This window comes from Thalassophryne amazonica, chromosome 4, assembly GCF_902500255.1.
Source record: "Thalassophryne amazonica chromosome 4, fThaAma1.1, whole genome shotgun sequence".
Classification (NCBI taxonomy): domain Eukaryota; kingdom Metazoa; phylum Chordata; class Actinopteri; order Batrachoidiformes; family Batrachoididae; genus Thalassophryne; species Thalassophryne amazonica.
In genome coordinates, this window is record NC_047106.1 from 118557235 (window position 1) to 118583712 (window position 26478).

Genomic DNA, 26478 nt, shown 5'->3' on the forward strand with positions numbered 1-26478 from the left:
GCAAGATTTGAGGGAGCGTGCAATTGGCATGCTGACAGCAGGAATGTCAACCAGAGCTGTTGCTCGTGTAATGAATGTTCATTTCTCTACCATAAGCCGTCTCCAAAGGTGTTTCAGAGAATTTGGCAGTACATCCAACCAGCCTCACAACCGCAGACCACGTGTAACCACACCAGCCCAGGACCTCCACTCCCAGCATGTTCACCTCCAAGATCGTCTGAGACCAGCCACTCGGACAGCTGCTGAAACAATCGGTTTGCATAACCAAAGAATTTCTGCACAAACTGTCAGAAACCGTCTCAGGGAAGCTCATCTGCATGCTCGTCGTCCTCATCGGGGTCTCGACCTGACTCCAGTTCGTCGTCGTAACCGACTTGAGTGGGCAAATGCTCACATTCACTGGCGTTTGGCACGTTGGAGAGGTGTTCTCTTCACGGATGAATCCCGGTTCACACTGTCCAGGGCAGATGGCAGACAGCGTGTGTGGCATCGTGTGGGTGAGCGGTTTTCTGATGTCAATGTTGTGGATCGAGTGGTCCATGGTGGCGGTGGGGTTATGGTATGGGAAGGCGTCTGTTATGGACGAAGAACACAGGTGCATTTTATTGATGACATTTTGAATGCACAGAGATACCGTGACGAGATCCTGAGGCCCACTGTTGTGCCATACATCCAAGAACATCACCTCATGTTGCAGCAGGATAATGCACGGCCCATGTTTGCAAGGATCTGTACACAATTCTTGGAAGCTGACAATGTCCCCAGTTCTTGCATGGCCGGCATACTCACCGGACATGTCACCCATTGAGCATGTTTGGGATGCTCTGGACCGGCGTATACGACAGCGTGTACCAGTTCCTGCCAATATCCAGCAACTTCGCACAGCCATTGAAGAGGAGTGGACCAACATTCCACAGGCCACAATTGACAACCTGATCAACTCTATTGCGAAGGAGGCAAATGGTGGTCACACCAGATACTGACTGGTATCCCCCCCAATAAAACAAAACTGCACCTTTCAGAGTGGCCTTTATTGTGGGCAGTCTAAGGCACACCTGTGCACTAATCATGGTGCCTAATCAGCATCTTGATATGGCACACCTGTGAGGTGGGATGGATTATCTCAGCAAAGGAGAAGTGCTCACTATCACAGATTTAGACTGGTTTGTGAACAATATTTGAGGGAAATGGTGATATTGTGTATGTGGAAAAAGTTTTAGATCTTTGAGTTCATCTCATACAAAATGGGAGCAAAACCAAAAGTGTTGCATTTATATTTTTGTTGAGTGTAAGTGTAAAGATGACTGAATATATCAGAGCAGTAAAATGAACAGTGTGTGAATGCGCACATTGACTCATGTGTGGTTATTTCACCAGCTGCAGCTGATCTACAACGTGATTTCTTCCTTCCAGAACAGCTCTTTATTATAATCATCTGATTCATCTACCTGTTGCCACATGTACATAAGGGCTGGATCATCATTCCTACGCTCATATTGTTATATTTGATAAAGTAATAAGCGCACGCAGGAGCTGCTGCTAATGCTGCATTCAAGTACCATCGGAAATTACACAACTTTTTTGTTGTTTCAAATTCAGCAGTTGCTTGTGGCAAAATAATTCATTATATCCACACAAAAGATTAATTCTGACCTATGTAAGGTGCCTGAGCCCAGTGGAGCTGACCCCCCCCACCCAGATAAAAAAAAAAAAAATCCAACTAAACAGGCTGAGTTTGCACTCAAAAACCGGCTTCTGCACTGTGTAAAAACATTCACCCGGTCGAACAAAGTCAAATTAAACAATAACGTTACAAAAACCAAACAAACAATTAAAAACGTCAAGATCGACAGCAAAACAAAACATGGACGAATTGAGGTTTTCGTTGCCCTTCGTTCAAATTTTTCAACAGTTTAAAAATCCTGACGAAGCGCCAGCTACAGGAACGAAGCTGCGCGAAGGTTAAACGATGCCAACGAAAGTCAACGAAAGTCCAGATTTCTTGTTTCGTCAGGGCTTCGTTGCCCTTCATTAAGTGCGGTGTGACCGGGCTGTAAGTGTTAGCCTACACAGCTAACCAGAGTAGCTACATTCTCTTGCCTGCAAAACTGCCTCGACACGTTTGAACTCTGTGTCATAAACAAACCACAACACATATCCTCTTTCCACCACATTGTCACTTTTATTTGTATTTTCACTTTGTTTGCATGTAATTTGCCCAAAACCTCAGAGAAAGTACCATGTTTTGTCTCTGGAAGTAGAGAAATTATATCATGTGTCATATTTTACCCCTTTAGCGCCCGCCCTCAAACGAGACTGTGCTGCCCAATTATTTATAATATAATGGATTGGTAATGGATTGGTAAAGCAGTTGCATTTTCATTCCTTATGAGTTAGAGCACATATGTGTAAAGTTATGTTTATTATAGATGCACCATCTCTTCATGATCTAATTTCAGGTTCAGTTGCCCTGCGCGCAAACAGGTTTTCAAATAGGTTGCACAATGTTAGTGATTAGTTCACGCAAGTGGCATGAAATTAATGCGTGCCAGAAATTTTGAACATTTCAAAACTTTCGTTGTGCACTGACACACAGCCACGCACAGTTTACAACAGTTTACAATGAGTTTACTCACTGGCAGGGAAGACTGTGTGACTTTAGGTGACTTTAGTTTCTCAGCAACAGAAACTGATTCCTTCAGAGAGTCATTAACATCTTGAAAGCTTCCCTCACTGCTCAATCACTCTGCTTTTGAAACCAGCCTGCTCTGAATAAAATTACCATAGAGTATCATATTGTTTTTATTTATAATTGGTTTAAATAAACTCCAAGAGATATTTCTGAAAGTACTATTTTGTCTATAAGGAAAAAACAAAACAAAACAAAACAATTGCTTATAAATGTGGTGATTCAGAGTTTCTACTGTATTTTCAGTGTCGTCTTCCTAAAGCAGTTTTTGATTGGTCTTTGGTGTCATTATCTCAACATAATGCAGTTATTGTGAGATACCAAAACTTTCAATCACTTGATATTTAACTGATTTGTAGAAAGAAAAGCAACGTAAACAGTGAAATTCAAAAACAGGTAATGCCATTTTAAACCCTAAAGAGGTAAATCTTTTCTTTGAAATACTGAACGCAAGTTATGTTGTTTCCACCAAAATCTGCATGATGCAGGCGAACAAAAAAAATTGTTTCAATAGGACTTTACATTAAGGAATGAGAAAGCCTGCCAACATGGTTCTTTCCATTTGTCCCCATACAGAGTTTCAAATTCCATGAAGGTTGACAACAGTTGGAGACAATTGTTTTCTACACATGTGGTATCAGATAAGACTGAGGATATGAAGTCATGTTGTTCTGTTGCACCTCCTTCCTTCTGAGTCCTTGAACAGGAAAGGTGAAAAATGTAACTGTGTCACTGTTTCAAGAACTAATTAAACTTTTACAGCCTCACGCACGTCAACAGAGTAGCAGCCAATGGGAAAATTGCAAAATTTGTGCTAAGCATCCAAAGTGGTTTTTTGAAACTCTTAAAAGTTGTGGTCAGAAAAAAATGGACACAATGTCACATGTTATTTTCATTAGTCTTTGTGTTATTTCAGACACTGGTGGGGAGGTGATGGTCTAGTGGTTAAAGCGTTGGGCTTGAGACCAGAGGATCCTCGGTTCAAATACCAGCCTGACCGGAAAATCATTAAGGGCCGTTGGGCAAAGTCCTTAATCCCCTAGTTGCGCCCGGTGTGTAGTAAGTACCTTGCATGGCAGCAGCCTGACATCGAGGTGAATGTGAGGCATTATTGTACAGTGCTTTGAGCGTCTGATCCAGATGGAAAAGCACTATATAAATGCAGTCCATTTGCAATCTGGTTTCAGTGAACTGGGAATATGGGAGTTGCTGTCTTTTTGTGCACCACTGAATAGAATTAGCGCTGGTCTGCCACTGGCAAGCTGCACACATCACCACCCATATTTCATCAGACTTCTGCCATGTGCAACACATTTGGGTGTGGCAGATTTTGTTCCGAAGCTGAACTCCTTCTGTAAGCAGTTTCATAGTTTCCACTTCAAATTACTTCTGTCCACAAAATCAGCAACACTTGGCAATCTAGACGCAGAGCATTATCTGTAGCGTGAAGATGTTGAAAGGTGATGTTCATCAAAGACCTAAGTTTTGAAAGACAAAAGAACACACAAGGGAACATGTACTTGCAGAATAGAACCAAGCTCTTTTTATGCCCTTCCATCTCCATAAGTGGAGCAGCCATCTCATCTCAGTGGTTTCAAGTAAAAGTGGCGCCAAGTCCCTATCAAGTCACTATAAATTTCTATTCACACCAAGTAGACTAGTGAAGACTAGGGGTGGTATTGACAAGATTTTATCGATATCGACGCTATTATCAATTCTGCTTCTGGATCTGATTCTTTATCAATTCACTTATCAATACCTCCTGTGAATTCTCTGTGTACAAAATCTAGGCTTTATAGGTTTTCCATGTCAACACATTTTACTGAGTGTGAAAGCAAATAAATATGAAATTGCTCACTGGATCCTAGATCTCTGGGACAGGTTCATCCAGGAGTCTGTAAGACCTTATTTCAGACATTGTTTTGGTGATTAGGGATGTCCTCTTGTCTTGTCATAAATATTCCAGAGAAAGTCTAGAGCTTCTCTCAAAATTTTGAAGAATAGGTTTCTGTTGCAAGTATTTTAGACATAGGATCAGCAGGTTCGGTGAATTGGAAACTTTATAGCAGACGATCACACTGATATTTGAAAAGTGAAATGAAGCTTCTAGTATTTACAGAAAGTGTACAGTAATTATTTAAACAAAATTAGGCAGGTGTATACATTTGGGCACCCTTGTCATTTTATTGATTTGAATACATTTAGCACTAATTATTGGAACACAATTTTGGTTTGGCAAGCTCACTGGCCCTTGACCTCCTTACACAAGTGAATCCAATCATGAGAAAGGGTATTTAAGGTGGCCATTTGCAAATGTTTCCCCTTTTTGCATCTCTTCTAGTGAGTGGCAACATGGGAGCCTCTAAACAACTGTCAAATGACTTGAAAACAAAGATTGTTCAACATCATGGTTTAGGGGAAGGATGCAAAAAGCTATTTCAGAGATTTCAGCTGTCAGTTTCCACTGTGAGGAACATAGTGAGGAAATGGAAGACCACAGGCACAGTACTACTTAAGGCCCAAAGTGGCAGGCCAAGAAAAATCTCAGATAAACTGAAGTGAAGGCTAGTGAGAACAGTCATTGTCAACCCACAGACCTGCTCCAAAAACCTACAACATGATCTTGCTGCAGATAGTGTCTCGTTCAACTATACAGTGCAGTTTGCACAAAGAGATGCTGTAATGCAGAGGAAGCCTTTTCTGCATACATGCCACAAACAGAGTCGCTTGAGGTATGCTAAAGCACATTTGGACAAGCCAGATTCATTTTGGAATATGGTGCTGTGGACTGATGAAACTAAAACTGAGTTATTTGGACGTAACAAGGGGCGGTATGCATGGCTGAAAAAGAACACAGCATTCCAAGAAAAACGCTTGCTACCTACAGTAAAATTTGGAGGTGGTTCCATCATGATGCTGTGGGGCTGTGGGGTCAGTGCAGGTACTGGGAATCTTGTTAATGTTGAGAGTCACATGGATTCCAGTCAATATCAGCAGATTCTTGAGAACAATTTCATGAATCAGTGACAAAGTTGAAGTTGCGCCAGGGCTGCATCTTTCAACAAGACAATGACCCTAAACACTGCTCAAAATCTACTAAGGCATTCATGCCTTACAACATTCTGGAATGGCCATCTCAGTCCCCAGACCTGAATATTATTGAAAATCTGTGGTGTGATTTTAAGTGGGCTGTCCATGCTCGGAAACCAACAAACCTGATGGAACTGAAGATATTTTGAAAAGAAGAATGGTCCAAAATACCTTCAACCAGAATCTAGACTCTCATTGGAAGCTATAGGAGCCGTTTTTATAGGCTGTTATTTCTGCAAAAGGAGGATTACTAAATATTTTTGTATTTTTTCTATTGGGGTACCCAAATTTATGGACCTGCCTAATTTTGTTTAAGGAATTATGGCACACTTTCTGCAAATCCTATAAACGTCATTTCACTTCTCAAATATCACTGTGTTTGTCTGCTATATGATTATATTTAACTGAAATTACTGATCCAAACAACCAATGATTTATAAAGGAAAATCATGGAAATCATCAGAGGTGCCCAAACCTGTACATACTACAACTGTATCTCCTAACACGAGCTAGCTCCAGCCTAATGTGAACTGAAGAACCGATAAGGGAATCGTTAAGCAAAAAGATTATTGATGTCGATTCTTAGCAGGGGGCAGCACGGTGGCTTAGTGGTTAGCACTGTTGCCTCACAGCGAGAAGGTCATGGGTTCAATTCCCGTGGCCTTTCTGTGTGGAGTTTGCATGTTCTCCCCGTGTTTGCGTGGGTTTCCTCCCACATCCGAAGACAAGCGGGTTAGGTGGATTGGAATCTTTAAAATTGTCCTTAGGTGTGCGTGTGGGTGTGTCTGTTTGTTTGTCTATTTGTGGCCCTGCGACAGACTGGCGTCCTGTCCTGGGTGTACCCCGCCTCACGCCCTATGACTGCTGGGATAGGCTCCAGCCCCCCGCGACCCTTAATTGGACTAAGCGGTAGAAGATGGATGGATGGATTCTTAGCTGGAACCAGTTTTTGATACCCATCCCTAGTGAAAACTAGTGGAAACACCAATCAACAGTGGCTTGTCTGCCAACCACTTTCTGTTTACCCAACTATGATATATATATATATATATATATATATATATATATATATATATATATATATATATATATATATATATATGCATGCTCCTGTCTAAAACATGCCTGCAGCACGGGGAACATGATACCCTCCACTGTGCCTCCCCCCACTTGCCACCCAAAGTAGGTACCTTGTTGTCTGCTGGAGTGACAGCCACTGATTACAGCTCAGCCAGTACAGCAGGTGCCTGCTAACCACAAGTCTGTGGGTTAGATTCCTGGCTGCAGCTGAGAGTTGAGCTGCTAAACCCCCAAACTGCTCAACCTTTGGGTGCATTGACCCCATAAGACTGTGGATCAAAGGTACAAATGAAGAAGTCAGAGCATTTAAATGGTCAGCACAGGACTTTCGGTAAGTTTGTGTGTAAATAATTGGTGAACAAGGATGCACCCAGATGAGTAATGATGCTTTCATCCATCTGCCGTGCTCACAGAGCAAAACTTTCCCTGCCAGAGGGTTTTTTTTGGTCACGAATATAAGAAACAAATAGCAAATAGCAAAACCAGGTTTTTTGTTCTCCCAAGTTTTTTTTTTTTTTTAAAGAAGCTTTTCTTATGCTTTTCCACTCTGTGTGTGGAACTTCACGGTCTGTAACTTTCCCCTCTCCCTGCTCCTGCTGCTGCTGTCTGGTGTATGCACACATGCAGAGGTCATTTCCTTCACTGTGATCTTTAAACAACCCATGTCAACGGCATGGCAAACAAAGTCACCATCACCCTCATTCATAATCATAAAGGCCTGTTTCTGGTATTATGACACAGCCTCGAGTAAACTACCGAGCTCAGCTGCACCGCCCTGCATAGGCGGCACTGTGACACATCGCTGTTAGGAAGTGATAAAATGACCACGGATGACTCACAAGACTTCATTACAGGGTGGCGTAACAATAAAGCCTTTAAGATCATCCAAAATCCCTTTGAATACTGACTCAGACCTCAAGGCTTATTCAAATCCTACGTTACATTTTACAACAAAGTGGTTTTGCCAGTGAGCAGGTCGGACTCCGAGGTCAAGTTTAAGTCCAGTGGACGGACTGACGGACACGTCGCTAGCATTAAACCTTTGGCCTGTGGCACAGCTGATTCCTAACCTGGGGTCTCTGGCAAAGCAGCTCTTGTTGCTTCATTCTCAGCCTTTCCTTCTCCATCTGCTGCAGTCTCATCTGGTTGTTGCCTCCCATCACTCCACTGTGGGTGCCAGAAGGCAGCTGTCCTCCCTGCTTCACTGGAGCACTCTGGGTAATTCTCTGCTGGTTCAGGGCTGCAAAAGAGACAAAACAATAGCTTAAATGTAATTCTGGTGCAGTGTTAATTAAATGTGGATAAAACACAAGCATCCATTTAAAGAAATGACAGGTTAGAAATAATATAAACAGGGATGTGCACATAACCGATACAACTGAGCATCGCCGTTTTTTTCTCCCCATGATATTGTACTGATTTTCCCACCCCTCATATCGAGACATTTAACAAGTTTAATTGCCTTCATCTTTTAAAGCAGACGTGTGGGTGCAGTTTGGTTTGAACACCAAAACAGGGATTTATGATTCACATCAATAAATGCTGTTTGTAAGCTTCGGCACAGTGGAAAACCCCAACTTCACGTGAATGGTAAACACTATAGAGCCAAGCCACGTTTTGTGATCACAAACTGCAGGCACATAATGAAGTGCCCAGGATTTATGAAGAGGTGAAGGAATAGACTTCATTTGCATATGATGTTATGGGATCTGCATTATAGTTCAGCCATACCGTAAGAATCTTTGCATTTTACCTCCATGTGATTTTATGGCATCTTTCACTTCAGTGTGTTCAGAAACGCTGTGCAATGCAAATACCAGTCTAACAAAGTGCAACGGAAATTTAAAACCAAAATTGGGTTGAATCAAATTGTCAGCCGAGTACATACACTCAACAAAAATATAAACGCAACACTTTTGGTTTTGCTCCCATTTTGTATGAGATGAACTCAAAGATCTAAAACTTTTTCCACATACACAATATCACCATTTCCCTCAAATATTGTTCACAAACCAGTCTAAATCTGTGATAGTGAGCACTTCTCCTTTGCTGAGATAATCCATCCCACCTCACAGGTGTGCCATACCAAGATGCTGATTAGACACCATGATTAGTGCACAGGTGTGCCTTAGACTGCCCACAATAAAAGGCCACTCTGAAAGGTGCAGTTTTGTTTTATTGGGGGGGGATACCAGTCAGTATCTGGTGTGACCACCATTTGCCTCATGCAGTGAAACACATCTCCTTCGCATCATCCGTGAAGAGAACACCTCTCCAACGTGCCAAATGCCAGCGAATGTGAGCATTTGCCCACTCAAGTCGGTTACGACGACGAACTGGAGCCAGGTTGAGACCCCGATGAGGACGACGAGCATGCAGATGAGCTTCCCTGAGACGGTTTCTGACAGTTTGTGCAGAAATTCTTTGGTTATGCAAACCGATTGTTCCAGCAGCTGTCCGAGTGGCTGGTCTCAGACGATCTTGGAGGTGAACATGCTGGATGTGGAGGTCCTGGGCTGGTGTGGTTACACGTGGTCTGCGGTTGTGAGGCTGGATGGATGTACTGCCAAATTCTCTGAAACGCCTTTGGAGACGGCTTATGGTAGAGAAATGAACATTCAATACACAAGAAACAGCTCTGGTTGACATTCCTGCTGTCAGTATGCCAATTGCACGCTCCCTCAAATCTTGCGACATCTGTGGCATTGTGCTGTGTGATAAAACTGCACCTTTCAGAGTGGCCTTTTATTGTGGGCAGTCTAAGGCACACCTGTGCACCATCATGGTGTCTAATCAGCATCTTGATATGGCACACCTGTGAGGTGGGATGGATTATCTCAGCAAAGGAGAAGTGCTCACTATCACAGATTTAGACTGGTTTGTGAACAATATTTGAGGGAAATGGTGATATTGTGTATGTGGAAAAAGTTTTAGATCTTTGAGTTCATCTCATACAAAATGGGAGCAAAACCAAAAGTGTTGCGTTTATATTTTTGTTGAGTGTATGTGACAGAAATATTTGTCTTCCTATGTGATACGAACAAGTTGTATTTTTAAATGTACACTAAATTATGTAGAGTATTACACAGTATATATATCATATCTCAACTTATTGCCAAACACTCATATCATGGCCCATGGATTGTGATACATACTGTATCGTGAGATCCTTGCCAACACCCAGCCCTAACTATAAATGACATGAGGTCGTCATACATATTTTATTAATGTAGGATTTGGATTTTACATCAGCACCAACTGGACAAAAATTTGAAGCATATGTTTAACTAAGCTGCATTAACATGTTGTTGTATTAAAAACTGTTGCCTGTAATATTCACTGTTTCGCAGTTGTGAATCTTGCGCGGTCTTGCGGTCCGTGACTCACGCGACAGGTCCGTTTCAGCAGAGTTCGGGCTCCTCTTGATAAACCCTCTCAACTTGGGAGAATGTGTCATCATCATAATCGCCTGTGAACTCGCTGGATCAGTACCATCCACATCCTCGCTACCCACTGTTAACATGCGCTGTGAAGACACCGGAACTCTGCTGGCAACGCAGTGCATTCTGGGAAGCGCAGGCGGCTGCCAGGGGGGTTTATGGAAAACTTTAATGTACTGAAGGGCCACCCCGTATAATAATGTGCCATCTGAAGTTAGAATTTTCAACTTTTTCCACTTGCTGCAACTGTAAAGACAAAATGAATGTTGAATTATCCTGCACAATGGACAAAAAGAAACTACGACAATTTTTTTTCATGCAGATTTGGTTTTGTCTTTTGTATCTGTCGATTAAGCAAAAATACTGAGCAATTATTGCATCCGCAAAGAACGTAATAAAATCATTGGTGGTCATTTGTCTGTCCGTCTGTTAGCAGGATTATGTCAAAACTATTGCACGGATTGTGACAAAATTTGGAGTTGATCCGGATCCTGATTCTGGATCAAGATTTCACTTTATATAGGCTTTTAAGGATTACATCAAAACTAAGTCACAGATTCTCACCAAATTTGCACCACAGATATATATTAGGGCACGGAAGACTCCACCGAATTTTGGAGGTGATCCAGACCAGGATTGGCGGACATCAGAAATCTGTGATTGCTCTTGTTAATATAATGGTATCATTGTTATTAACCAGCTATTTATCTTTTTGCATCAATACACACCGATAATGCAGCTTTAAGATCACTGCAAAATCACATTTAAAAGGAATACTGACTAAATCAACCGTGGCTTTCTGCATTTTGGTTTCCCCAACTTGTAAAATTAAACCTTTTTTTTTTTTTTTTTTAAGGTTGATGGACTGGGTTGCTGCGTGATTTTTTTTTATCCCTCTTTCTCTGCAATTCAGTCAATGCATTTCAGTTGGAGGTTGAACATGCAAGCTTCGCAGTCAGGTTTTTTTTTGTTTTATTATTATTTTATTTGAGTTACTGTGTTTGTGAAGCATTGTGTGTTGCACAAGTCTGTCAGTGTGGCCGGGGACGGAGCTGTGAGGGCAGTGCTAAGCCACTCACACCGGGCAGAGAGAGGCAGCCACCGGCTGCTGGGCGAATAGCCACCCCCCACGTAGAGCGGAGAGCAGGCAGCGGACGAAACAATGTTTTTTTTAAAAAACAGACAAACACGCTGCTTCGCTTTAAATGCACGGTAAACTATTTCAGGTGATCAGCGTGGACCGTTTTTCCTCTGTGAGGGATCATTGTAAAGTGCATTGAGCATCTGATTCAGATGGAAAAGTGCTGTATACATAAGTGCAGTTCATTTACCATTAAAAACAGTATCTCAAAAACTCGATGAGGTATTGAAACTTGTGCTGTCTGACGTCACGTGATGTCAAGTTGAAAAATTAGCTGGTAGGGGTGAGGCACTGCAATCACGCAGATACTTTGTTTTAATTAAGCTCAGCTGACTAACACAAAATGCAGTGACAAGCTCTTAATTACAACAATCTCCAGCAGACTCTTACTACACGAATAATTGTGCAAATGCTGGTTTCAGTGTTTGAGTGCTTTTAAAAGCAGCACAATAAGACTGACAGGTGTAGTGTTGTGTGTGTAAGAGAAGCCAGTGCAGCAGGTTGTGTGAGAGCGAGGAAGTCCCAGCACAAGTTCTCCAACAAGTGCCTGAAACCAGGACTGTTCCTGCAAGACCTGATCCCCTCCCACTCCCTGACTAAGACAGGCTTTGTGAGTTTTGTACATTGCATCAGTCATGACTTATCCTCACTGTGCCTTTTGTTTCTTTTGAAACAAATCACAGATTATTCCTCAAGCCCAACTGCCTTAGTATAGCAGATGATGAATGCAAACTAAGCGACGTGTCACGATACAAATTATGATACAATGGAGCCTCGTATGCTTGCATGGATCTCTGCTGTGTCCAGAACTGCAACGGAAAACGCTCCCGATAATCATCATGTAACTGCAATGATACTTGTGAAGCAAGAGGATTAGTTTTTATAAATGAGTCCTTTTTTCTTGAAATCCTTTATATGGGAAAGGGATCTGAAAGAAAGTCTCATTACAGCAACAAATTTCTGCTTCCTGCGTCATAAGAGTGTTACTGCCTCCACAGGATGATGATCACGTACGTACAGTAGAGTTTTGTTGACATGCAAGAGCGCACACGCACGCACACACACACACACACATGCACGCGCGCAGTCTCCACTGAATTGCCAGCTGTCTTTATCAGCACTCCTAAGACCCATTCACTGTGCATCATTATTACGTTGTGAAAACTGTCTCTGGTGATATTGTAAACACAACACTGTTCAACTTGAGCCCTACCAAAATAGGAAATGGATGAAATGGAGCGAAATGGGGACTGATAATCACGAAATGGGGGTAAAATGTAACAAAATAATAGAAGTGCTTTGGACTCCATACATAGCTTTTTTAAGGATATTAAGGACTGGCTGGCTCAGAATTTTCTGCACCTTAATGAAGCCAAAACAGAGTGTTTTCTGTTTGGAGCTAAAACCAACTCTGATCCAGATCTTGGCTCCCTGGCTCCTTATCGTAGGGCTGTGGTAAGGAACCTTGGTGTGCGGTTTGATGACTGTTTAAAATTTGAGAAACAAATTGACAGTGTGGTAAGAGCCAGTTTTTTACAGCTGAGACTCCTGGCAAAAGTCAAACCTTTTCTGAGCCAAAAGGACCTTGAAAAGGCTATGCATGCTTTTATCAGCTCCCGGATTGACTATTGTAATGTACTTTATGTTGGTATCACTCAAGGTTCTCTAAACCGACTCCAACTGGTCCAGGATGCTGCTGCTCGCCTGTTGACCAACACCAGGAAGCACAGCCACATCACTCCTCTACTTTACTCCCTGCACTGGCTTCCAGTCCGTTTTAGAGTTGATTTTAAACTGTTAATGTTTGTTTTTAAAGCTGTAAATGGCATTGCACCTTCTTATTTATGTGACCTGTTAAAAACACACAACCCTGTCAGAGCACTTCGGTCTGCTGACCAAAACTTTCTTGAGGTTCCCAGGTCCAGGTCCAAACAATGGGGTGACCGTTCTTTTGCAGTAGCAGGTCCTAAGTTGTGGAATGCATTACCTCCTGAACTGAGGTCCATTAATAGCTTGCCTCTGTTTAAAGCTAAGTTAAAAACATACTTGTTCAGGGCAGCTTTTTGCACATAATTGCTTTGACACTTTTTTTTGTCTATTTTTATTCTATTTTGGATGCTCTTATTGTGTTTTATTGTGTTTTTCGTACTTTTCTTTTTATTTTATCTTAGCTGGTGCTATTGGAAAGCACTTTGGTTCAGTGAAAACTGTTGTAAAGTGCTATAGAAATAAACTTGATTGATTGATTGAAAATGGAGCAGACTGACCCAGACTGACTCAAAATAAGAACTTTAAATATTTGGTGTTTGTTTTTTGTGAGATGTGCTCATGTACTCGCGGACAGGTGCGCATGTTCAAATGAAACTTCAGTCTGCTCAGTTTCATTACATTTTCCCCTTCATGATTATCAGTGGCCATTTCGCTAAAAAATTAAAGTACTTAATTTAATAATATTTGGAGTCAGTCTGGGTCAGTCTATTTCATTACATTTTAGCCCCATTTTGTGATTATCAGTCCCCATTTCACTCCATTTCACCCCATTTCACAAATAAATAAAAGTACTTAATTTAATAATATTTAGAGTCAGTCTGGGTCAGTCTACTCTATTTCATTAGATTTTAACCCCATTTTGTGATTATCAGTCCCCATTTCACTCCATTTCACAAAAATAAATAAATAAAAGTACTTAATTTAATAATATTTGGAGTCAGTCTGGGTCAGTCTAATCTATTTCATTACATTTTAGCCCCATTTTGTCATTATCAGTCCCTATTTCACTCCATTTCACTCATTTCGTCCATTTCGTATTTTAGTATAACCATTCAACTTCAGTATATTTTAGTTTTATTAACAATTGCATTTTTAATAGACTACTGGACTTGGCGTATTGTGATGTCACCATCTCTGTTATTGTTCATTCAATTAGTTTAAACACAAAAACAAGCAACATATATAACTGCACAGAATTCAGTTAAAGTAGATAGATAGAACATTCAAAGTGCAACTCCTAGTTTCCACCCAATGCAGTTGTCTTTTTAAAGCCCAGCACTCATATTCTGTAAATAGCACAGACAAATGGGCTCAAGTGGGTCTGTTGGTTGCAATCTGGTTTAAAGGGAATGACAGGTGCCACTCTGGCAAAATTTATGTTTACACTACAACATACCTAATGAACACAGCAAATCCACCCTACTTACATCCAGCACCCAGTTTTGAAATAACAAATAGACTGTGGACACACTCTAGTCACATTTGGACCACTGGTTTTGTGCCCACTGTCAATATGGAACACTTAATATTTGTCCTTGCTTCCAATTGGCTTCTTCTTTTGTTATGGTTTTTCTGAGTTTTACATCAGCCTCTGCGTATAACTTGAAGTTTACTCTTGTCTGTACATCATGTGCCACACAGATCAAACTTGGGGGACGAATGAGAAGCAGCTGTCCTCACAGATGAAATCCAATAAGAAGAAAGTTTCCTAGTTTTTGTGGCTCATTATCCTTTTGAGCCGGGTTCGATATGAATTTTATTGAAGGACCCACCCATAGGGCACGTAATCACTGAAATCTACCTGAGCCCCAATCATATCACTTTTTTAGGCAGGATTACGATCCACAATTGCATGGTTATTATTGTCATGTTGCATATTTTTGTTATATTATTTTGCAAATTATTGAACAGTGCAACCAAAATGTTTTGAAAAAAAATTGAAACAGGAAGTTCCTCCCGAAGAAGTTCGGGAGGAACTTCCTGGGAGGAGCTCGGAGTCGAGCAGCTGCTCCTCCACATCGAAAGGAGCCAGCTGAGGTGGCTCGGGCATCTTTTTCAGATGCCCCCTGGATGCCTCGCTGGAAAGGTGTTCCGGGCACGTCCCATCGGGAGGAGGCCCCGGGGAAGACCCAGGACACGCTGGAGGGACTACTTCTCGCAGCTGGCTTGGGAACGCCTCGGGGTTCCCCCGGAGGAGCTGGGGGAGATGTGTGTGGATCGGGAGGTCTGGGTGCCTTTGCTTGAGCTGCAGCCCCCGTGACCCGACCTTGGATAAAGAGGAAGAAAATGGATGGATGGATGGATGGATGGATGGATGAAACAGGAAGTGAAAAATTGAACAATAGTAACAGGGAAAGTAACAACTGAGCAGATTCAAATCGTGTGCAATTCTGCAAAGTATGAACATTCAACACAATAGTTCACATAGTTTAAATGTGAATAAATCACATTCCAAAAAGAATAATGGTTTAAAAAGCAAAGTACACTGGAGTATTCTTGGTACAAAGCAATTAAAAAATAATAATAATATCACTTGGGTAGGTATTGTAAGAGAGAATTAGTCAGGAAAATTTTTCAGATACACTGAAAAACTAATTACAAAAGTCAGTCATACGGTTGTACTTGGATAAAATAATTAATAATAATAATAATAATAAAGTCATTTCAGTTTATTTATTTGTCTGTCTGTCTGTCTGTCTGTCTGCCTGCAGGATTATGTTAAAACTACGGCACGGATTTTGATGACATTTTCACCACAGATAGATATTAGGCCATGCAAGACTCCATTAAATTTTGGAGGTGATCCAGATCCATATTCTGGATCAAGTTTCACTTTAGAGGCTTTTAAGGATTACGTCAACTACTACACAGTTTCTCAACAAGTCTGCACAAAAGATAGATTTTAGGGCATGAAACCGCCACTGAATTTTGGAGGAGATCGGGATCCATATTGGTGGACGTCAGAAATCTCCGATTGCTCTTGTTAATATAATGATATCATTGTTATTAACCAGCTACATATCTTTGTGCCTGTGGCAATATTTACCCTGTGCACCAGCGAAGCAGGGTATTGTGATCGGTCCTGTGTGTGTGTGTGTATATATATATATGTGTATATATATATATATATATATATATATATACATATATATATATATATACATATATAAAGGATGTCATCACTGACAATGATTCGATATGCATCTCGATACACTACGAGCGATACGATACTTGACAATACCTACGATACGATGTGATACGATTCACCCCTGTTCCCGATGTGATATGTATTTGATGGCGATTCTGTTCCTCACAATGCAATAAGATGTGATTCACCATGATGCAAAAAAAATTATACCAAAAATTTAAACAGAAAATAAAAAGCTGCAATTCAGTATGGTACTATGGTCTTCTTCTTCTGATTCTACTAGAGGCAGAGAATTTGTTTTACGCCTTCTAAGCAGCAAATTGACCAGATTTAACATTAAGTGGCAGGAATCAGTTCCGTCATATTTGGAACCCGTTTGATCACACTGTCAGAGCTGAAACAGTAGACAGTGAAACAACGTCACTCTCATTGAGTGACTTAAAGTGAGTCACTCATTGACAGAGTGCCACCTTAGCAAAAGTAGTTTGAGATACTTTCTTACCAGTCTTGCAGAGTGATGGCCACAGGATTCTTTCCAAATGACCTGCGTCTTGTCAAGTTTCCCATCTTAAAAAAAAAAAGCCAAAATATCTCTAAACGGTTGATTTAAATGTTTTAGGTGTGTCAGAAGCATCTTCCAACTGCCTCCATTTTGAAATTGATTTGTTACTGTAGAAATGTACTTTCAGGCTTCCGTCAGTGATGATGCAAAAAAAAAATAAAAAATCGATGGAAGCACGCAGTGATCGATACATCGCGACTTCAGACGACAACTGAATCGATGCTCACTGAATGAATCGATACACTCACATCACGCACATTTTTATCTAGATACTGATTCGTATAGATTAATCACATCCCTAATATATATGTATAAATAATAGCATAAAATATGAGGTGCTGGATATAAAGGAAACCTTTGTTGTCAGCTAGTAATTAATATTTGTGTTCACTTAATCCAATCCTTGACATATTATTAATTATGCCTGCAAATCAGAATTTGTTCAGTTAACTGATGATCTGATCTCATGAGAGAATCACAATCTCATATTCAAATTACCAGTAAGTCCACTCAGGAATTAATTTGCAATCAGAATGTAATATTTATATTTATATTAACTTGCATACGTTTAAATTCCTCTATGCTGTAGAGCCTTTTTAGTGTGTCACCTCAAGATTTCGTCCTGCCCAAAGGGCATGTAACCACTGAAATCTACCTGAGCCCGAATCGTATTACTTTTTTTTTTAGGCAGGATTACAGCCACCCACCGACCCCACCCCACCCCTGCAGTAAATATTTTCCACAGGTGCCAGGGCCACTGGTTCTGAACTGCCTGGATCAACAATTGTGAGCAGTTTTTTTTAACCCTCATTTTGCACAGTTTTTATGAGAATCTTATCACTGTCCAGGTAAAATGTTACTGCAATGACACTTACTGGTTCTGTCAAATATTCTCTCACATATTTTAATGAGTCATTTGTTTTGTCTGAGTAGCTTCCAGCTGTGTGGTGGAAACTGTGGCTGATTCCCTCATTGTATGACTTTTCTGGGTTCTTTCTTTTGAGGTGGTTTTAGACGTTTTTCATGTTGCTCCCCTCCAGACAGTTGTGTGAGCCTTATCACTGCAATATTTGCAAATAACACAGCGGTTCTTGAGTATGGCTCTGGAGTTCAGAAACTTGTATGCTTTTGTCTGTGAAGAAATGTTTACTGGCTGGACGACGTTGTGATCTTTACGGAATCAACAGATACCATGAATGGAGGACTTGTAAAACTCAGTGAGTTGTTGGAAAGTGTGGATCGTCCTTGATCAAGACAAATATCCAGGCTGTCAAAAAGTCCTTGAACTCAGCCATCAGAAATGCCTCTGTTTGTCGTGAAGGTGTTAAACTTGTTGAAACCTTCAATCATATGAGGACCGACATTTATGCCTCTGAAGCCACGGCCCTTCAGATCAAGAAGATGCTGATGACTTTGCAAGAGCAAAGACAAAGAACAAAGAGCCCGGTCTCTGCTGTGTTTCCAGAATATGTTGCACAACTAATAACTATATACACTCAACAAAAATATAAACGCAACACTTTTGGTTTTGCACAGTTTGTGCAGTTTTATCAGTTTGTGCAGTTTGTGCAGTTGGTGCAGTTTTATCACACAGCACAATGCCACAGATGTCGCAAGATTTGAGGGAGCGTGCAATTGGCATGCTGACAGCAGGAATGTCAACCAGAGCTGTTGCTCGTGTATTGAATGTTCATTTCTCTACCATAAGCCGTCTCCAAAGGCGTTTCAGAGAATTTGGCAGTACATCCAACCAGCCTCACAACCGCAGACCGTGTAACCACACCAGCCCAGGACCTCCACATCCAGCATGTTCACCTCCAAGATCGTCTGAAACCAGCCACTCGGACAGCTGCTGAAACAATCGGTTTGCATAACCAAAGAATTTCTGCACAAACTGGCAGAAACCGTCTCAGGGAAGCTCATCTGCATGCTCGTCGTCCTCATCGGGGTCTCGACCTGACTCCAGTTCGTCATCGTAACCGACTTGAGTGGGCAAATGCTCACATTCGCTGGCATTTGGCACGTTGGAGAGGTGTTCTCTTCACGGATGAATCCCGGTTCACACTGTTCAGGGCAGATGGCAGACAGCGTGTGTGGCGTCATGTGGGTGAGCGGTTTCTGATATCAATGTTGTGGATCGAGTGCCCCATGGTGGCGGTGGGGTTATGGTATGGGCAGGCGTCTGTTATGGACGAAGAACACAGGTGCATTTTATTGATGGCATTTTGAATGCACAGAGATACTGTGACAAGATCCTGAGGCCCATTGTTGTGCCATACATCCCAGAACATCACCTCGTGTTGCAGCAGGATAATGCATGGCCCCATGTTGCAAGGATCTGTACACAATTCTTGGAAGCTGAAAATGTCCCAGTTCTTGCTATGGCCAGCATACTCACCGGACCATGTCACCCATTGAGCATGTTTGGGATGCTCTGGACCGGCGTATACGACAGCGTGTACCAGTTCCTGCCAATATCCAGCAACTTCGCACAGCCATTGAAGAGGAGTGGACCAACATTCCACAGGCCACAATTGACAACCTGATCAACTCTCTGCGAAGGAGGCAAATGGTGGTCACACCAGATACTGACTGGTATCCCCCCCAATAAAACAAAACTGCACCTTTCAGAGTGGCCTTTTATTGTGGACAGTCTAAGGCACACCTGTGCACTAATCATGGTGTCTAATCAGCATCTTGATATGGCACACCTGTGAGGTGGGATGGATTATCTCAGCAAAGGAGAAGTGCTCACTATCACAGATTAGACTGGTTTGTGAACAATATTTGAGGGAAATGGTGTGATATTGTGTATGTGGAAAAAGTTTTAGATCTTTGAGTTCATCTCATACAAAATGGAGCAAAACCAAAAGTGTTGCGTTATATTTTTGTTGAGTGTATATTCTTATGGCGTGTTTCATATGATACAATCTGAAAAGTCACGCGCTACATTTTGTGCATATTCCTATGAATTTCCAAGCACCTGCATAACACATTTCACTTTAAGTGTTCAGAAATGCACATTTGCTTGTTGGGTTTAGAGTTAGAATAACTAGAATTTTAAGGAAATAACGACGCACAAGTCCAAACTAATTTTTATAATCCCCCCCATGCATTTTTACTTTGAATTTCTCAGAAGAATATGCTGGTGAGATGTGGACGCTAACCACTGAGCAATGTCTATTACTGGATGTCCTTGGCACCACATCTCAGGATCCTTGGATCCCACTGGAATGATTTTGCATCAAACAAACAGTTACTTCGGAAGACTCAGATGAGTTGTACAACTTGCATCATCTCGAAACATCGGCTACTACATTATGGCCATGTGACACATTTATCTGTACACAAATACCCTCTATGTTGAGGACAGAGGTGCACTGAGAGCTCTCCAACTGAGCTCACCTTCTCGAAATAAAACATGGATCCCTGATCAACTGGTTTTGGACAAGCAAAAGCGGCTCAAATGTTTAATAGTTGCATTAAAGGCTGACTGATTAACCTCTGCGAGTTTGGGCCAGACTTGCGCCATCAGGCCAGCCTCAGCCATGGCCCAGAGCGTTCACGCTACTCAAACAAACTGGACCTTGCAGGTGTAGTAATGCATTCGGGTGCAGTGCAGACTGCATAAAGTGAGTTCACTCAAAACAAACAATGTCACTGCTGCCAATATTACTGCAGAAAGAAAATCTTTACGTGATAAAAACCCACTCTTCTGGGCACCGCAGTTCTTTCTGTTGAAAACCTGTGTCCTACTGGCTGTGAAATTTTTGTAAACGTTTGACTCAATTATGACAAGACGAATATGCTGGGCTGCACTGAAGAAAAAACTGTGTGGGGGCATGCCTGCAGAGGCCATTTCCCTAAGACTGCAAAGACTAAAATGCCAAAAATTAAATGGCCAATATGTACAGTTTTGTTAATATTTCATTGACTTCAACTGCGTTAGAACATGTTCATCTTGAAGACGGGTTCGTTCAGAATCTGCTACTTATCACAAATCGACTGACTCCACTGCGTTAACTTCTCATACATTCCCGTACCATCAGTGCCGTAGATTTCAAGAAATCGTTTTCTTACACAGTCTGTGGTCAATGCATTTACCTGTAGAAGCTGAGCGTCCGTTCACTTCAATGAGACTGCATGGAACAGTTTTTTCATTGAATCAAAACTTGACAGTCAATGGATAAATGCCACGATTTTGTCACGCCCCTGGATGCTCAGCATCTCTGGGGGTGAATGGAGATGTGGCGGGCCTCGGCTGGCCTGGACAATGAGGTTCCACATGATGATTGGAGGATCAGACTTAATCCCGTTTTGATTGAGAGCTATTTTGAGATATACACCGTCACGTAATCATCGGGAGCTCAGTCCCATCACAGATTTTGCAAGTGAAGTCAAAAGACAAATTGCAACCCACTTCTTGGAATTTGCTTGCCGCAATTACTTGACAAATTTCTATTGTTCATTTCTTACACATAATAAAACACACTCATAGTATTTTCTTGTTTCAGTTTAACATAATTTTGTCACGTTTTACAACATGTGCAACACATCATTGTATCTAATTTTAATGTATCACGGTGGAGCCGCATGGCGCAAAGCAACGCCGTGATGAAGCCTCACAGGACATGTTCTGGCATGTCCAGGCTCATCCACAATTTCTCGGTTAGTCACAAGACTGAAAACCCACCGACAGCCATCTGAAAGCCATCTCAAAGCCGTCCTGTGAGACCAACACGGAGGTGGTTTTGTGCCGTGCCATGAGCGGCACGGTGACGCATCCGTCCTCTTTTCTTTCCATGAAAAAAACTCCTGTAACGGTGGAATGTGCTGAAAAAGTACTGATGTCCACGTCTCCTGCCATTTTTGTGTAAGTCAGACGACGTCCCGAATCAACAAAGCCTTCACGTTGGAAATGATCTGGTTGTTTCAGCCTGTCGATCGGCGCTCGGAGCGCGGTGCGCTCTCAGCAGCTGTGGGCGGTCTTTAAACTGGCTGGAGCACTCCTTAATCTGTGTAATCCCCATAAAATCATCCCTCAAAGCCATTTGAATTTTCCGAATGGTTACCACCTGGAGGTCTCTCACAGTTTCTGGAAAAAATTGATGCAGGAAAGCTCCAAATCATTCAGACATTTATTCGCAATAAAAATCCGACGAGAGGGGTGGACCACTGCTCACACAAAGCCTGCTCACAGGCGAATGACGCAACCGACAGGCGTGAAAAAACTCACGCATGCACACGAAGGTTAAAGCTTGGCTGATGCAATCACACGATTCAAATCCATATGGTTTTTGAAAAAAATAAAAAGGTTGGATACTTTTCTAACAGACCTCGATATATATATATATATATATATATATATATATATATATATATATATATATATACAGTACAGGCCAAAGGTTTGGACACACCTTCTCATTCAATGTGTTTTCTTTATTTTCATGACTATTTAGTACATTGTAGATTCTCACTGAAGGCATCAAAACTATGAATGAAAGGAGAGTGATGGAGTGCTGCGGCAGATGACCTGGCCTCCACAGTCACCGGAACTTAACCAATCGAGATGGTTTGGGGTGGGCTGGACCGCAGAGTGAAGGCAAAGGGGCCAACAAGTGCTAAACACCTCTGGGAACTCCTTCAAGACTGTTGGAAACCATTTCAGGTGACTACCTCTTGAAGGTCGTCGAAAGAATGCCAAGAGTGTGCAAAGCAGTAATCACAGCAAAAGGTGGCTATTTTGAAGAAACTAGAATATAAAACATGCTTTCAGTTATTCACCTTTTTTGTTAAGTACATAACTCCACATGTGTTCATTCATAGTTTTTGATGCCTTCAGTGAGAATCTACAATGTACTAAATAGTCATGAAAATAAGAAAACACTTTGAATGAGAAGGTGTCCAAACTTTGGCCTGTACTATATATATATATATATATATATATATATATATATATATATATATAGATAGAGAGAGAGAGGAGAGAGAGAGAGAGAGGGAGAGAGAGAGAGAGAGAGAGATAGATATATATATATAGAGTCCGGCCTCTTACAATTTAATAACAATGCAACTTCAGATATACACTTACTTTTTCACACACAAGTTTACACACAAACAAGCACATCTGCAGCCATAACTATTTAATAAATCATGGTAGAGCTTAGATAATTGCCATAATTATTCACCATGTGGGCCTGATGTACAGGAAATTAATATCACTGAAATAATACATTTTTTAAATAAATAATGAATACATTTTTAAGCAGTGATCCAATAATGGTTTGGTGCTTTTTCTGTTGTCAAACAACAAAATGATGTAAGCTGACAATGAGCTTCCCCTCTTTGAAAGACCAGCAGCCGTTACTGTATGCATGGGTGTGTCACATAGCATGTCATACCAGATGGGTTCATCCCTTTAAAGTTTTTGGCATAAACCATCTTGAAACAGGTGTTGACCTTTGCATGCTCCACTGCCTGGCTGCATGAAGATAACTTACTGAATGATGCTGCATACAATCTTGTTTTATGAATACACAGTACTGTGGATGCCAGATATAAAAGCTAACTGGGACTTTCCAGTGAGCCAGTTGCATCTTGGCATGCCTTTATTCTTCCTTCTTCTTATTATTATTATTATTGGCCTGTGTCTACAACTAATCTGTGCATGCAAAGTACATCAGTGTTTTTATCACTGTAGCACAGAATGACAAGCAAATGTGCATGACCACAGGGAGTTTAACATTAACAGCTCCACTCAGGAGTCGTGTTTACATATGTGCTTAAAGCACCAACAAAAACAAAGCCATAGCTGTGCTAGTTTGCATGCGAGGCTGCCTTTCTCTGCACTGTCCTGCCCGCCCCGGCACCTTTCTCATCACCATTCAATCACTGTCTGTTTACACTATCTCAGGAGCTGAATGAACTGTGGCTCAGGACTCTCCCTGGGAAGCTCTAGAGGCTCTGCCCTGCTATGCCCTCTGTAACCCCCCCCCCCCCTTCTGTCCAACCATCCCACCCCAATAAAATACCCACAAACATAGCAGTCAGTGAGTTGCTGCCTCCTCCCTCCCACACACACATCAAATGAAGCCATGGGAGTGTTACTTCTCTTTGCTTCTTATCTGCACCAGATATTGGGCCTTTTGTGGCGACGACACCACCGGGGCAACTTTAGCCGCTCCCACAGCCGAGGTACTGCGCATGCTCCATGTCGGCAGCTGAAGATGTGTTATGGCATGAGATTTAAGGAATTACAAAGTGAGAGGAGGCATGTGAAGAAAGACACACGACGAAGTGAACAAACTTCAAGGACTTTATCGCAGACCAAACAGTAAGGAAAGTCTGGGTAGGAAATATGAACTCACAATGAGCCGGGAATATCGAAGCAGCGAGTGTGATAGCAGAGAAGGACAGGTTCAGTTCAGGGCCACAGCGATAGCATAAAGGAGTCTAGGCCATGCTGAGAAAAGTGTGTGTGTGTGATTGAAGCCAGCAGTAAATACAGGCGTGATAGCTGCTGGGCCACACAGATAAGAGACAAGTTAATGCCGTCTGCCTTTTGTCTTCTTCACGCACCCCTGCAATGCAAGAAGCCAGTAACACGAGGCCTTATCATCCGATCGCCTACTACACCAGGTGATCACCTATAGAGGAGGTAGACACAGGGTGTGCCAGCTGTGGGAAGCTCAGTGTGTGTGTGTGTGTGTGTGACCAGGGTACAGCACCTTTGAAGGCTTGGTAAATATTTGCCCGCTGTCTACTTAAGGTTGGCCTGTCTGCAAAGTGTGTTTCTAGTGCTGAAATAAGGAAAGTTAAAAATCCGTCTTGATGTGATACTGTTTCATCAACTCAAATTGAAGCCATCGAGTACAGATTTGAACCTGCATGGTGACGAGTTAAACATACAAACCCAGTCATATTGTATACTGTGGAGCACCAGACCTCGACTTTGGAATAGAAAGAAACTGACAAGCTCAAGATAGGTGTAACTTTAAAAGCAAACCTATTTTGAGAAAGAGAGAGAATGAAGAAGTGTCTGCTTCTACTGCCTTCATACAGAATACAAAATTCATACAAACGTGTACCACAAAAGTGTGCATGATCAACACACAACCCTCCCGAAAGGATTTTGTAAGATTTCCATTTTAGAATGTACCCTCTGTGAAACAATCAGTCCACCAGCCATCCAGCAGGTGAGAGAAACATCTATGCCACATTAGAATAATGTCTTTATTTGTATTATAGCAGTAATTTATTGATAAAACAAAGTTGATTTCTTATTTTGTACATCAAAGTTCTCCATATTTCAATGTGTTTATCCTAATTATATGCCAATTCCATTTGGTGAACTACAGAATGACAGCATTTATTGTTTTTAGTCGATTGGGTAAAAGTAAAGGGGATGAAAGCACCTACCTCTCACTATGAACATCACTCCTTAGTTGGTGCAAAAATTTCACAGGCTTTTTGAACAGCTGGAAAGCTTTTATTATGAAAGTGCCTTGACAGTTTAAAGGCTATTCAGATTAGTTACCTCCGCCAAGGAGGTTATGTTTTCGGTCGCGTTTGTTTGTTTGTCTGTCTGTCTGTCTGTCTATCTGTTTGTCAGCAGGATAACTCAAAGTTTTGAACGGATTTTGATGAAATTTTGTGGAGTGGTTGGAAATGACAAGAGGAACAAGTGATTACATTTTAGTGGTTATCTGGTTCACGATCTGGATCCTTCACCATTGCGGGATAGGGGGAATTTTGACATTCTAGTTTCTAACTCCACAAAAACAAGGCAGAAAGGCTTGAAAAAAATTAGGGTGTAACATAGTCAAATGTTCTATCAAACAACAAAGTTTGGTGATGATCGGATCCGGATTCTGGATCTGGTGATCCAGAATATGCAAAAATATAGGGAAAATAGAAAATGTGTCAGTGTGAGGTGACAAATGAAGCTAGAGATGCACAACTAACACCAAACTGTAGCTGAATCTGTACTGATTCAGTAAGGTGTCATCAGATTTGATGTAGCTTCAAATGTTATGAAGCTAGATCCAGAAGAAAATCGCCATTACCGAAAAATTGTTTTTATACAATAACTTTTGAACTAATAAAGACATAAAAGTGATTCCAAGTTCTAGTGGTACGTTTTCATGGTCAAGGATGTAAAATATAAAGGAAAGAAAAGTGTATGTATCATAGTTTTGGTTGTAACACTGAACTGTTGAATAGATCACTGTGCCAAGGAGGGAATCTCTTTAGGGTCAGTGACCCATTGGCCTTGTTTAGAGAAGTGTTTCCATCCATCCATCCATCCATCCATTTTCTTCCGCTTTATCCGGAGTCGGGTCGCGGGGGCAGCAGCTCAAGCAAAGCCGCCCAGACCTCCCGATCCACACACACCTCCTCCAGCTCCTCCGGGGGAACCCCAAGGCGTTCCCAAGCCAGCCGAGAGATATAGTCCCTCCAGCGTGTCCTGGGTCTTCCCCGGGGCCTCCTCCCAGTGGGACGTGCCCGGAACACCTCTCCAGCGAGGCGTCCAGGGTGCATCCGGAAAAGATGCCC

At 41.7% G+C, this 26478-nt stretch overlaps 1 protein-coding gene across 1 annotated transcript in view; it reads right to left on the reverse strand.

Moving 5' to 3' along the window:
- Window positions 1–26478, reverse strand: part of yap1 (Yes1 associated transcriptional regulator) — a 59084-nt gene that overhangs the window by 13773 nt on the left and 18833 nt on the right. Inside the window, exon 3 of the mRNA XM_034168475.1 lies at window positions 7930–8099. Within this exon, the coding sequence (XP_034024366.1) occupies window positions 7930–8099 (170 nt within the window). The remainder of the gene's footprint in view (window positions 1–7929; window positions 8100–26478) is intronic.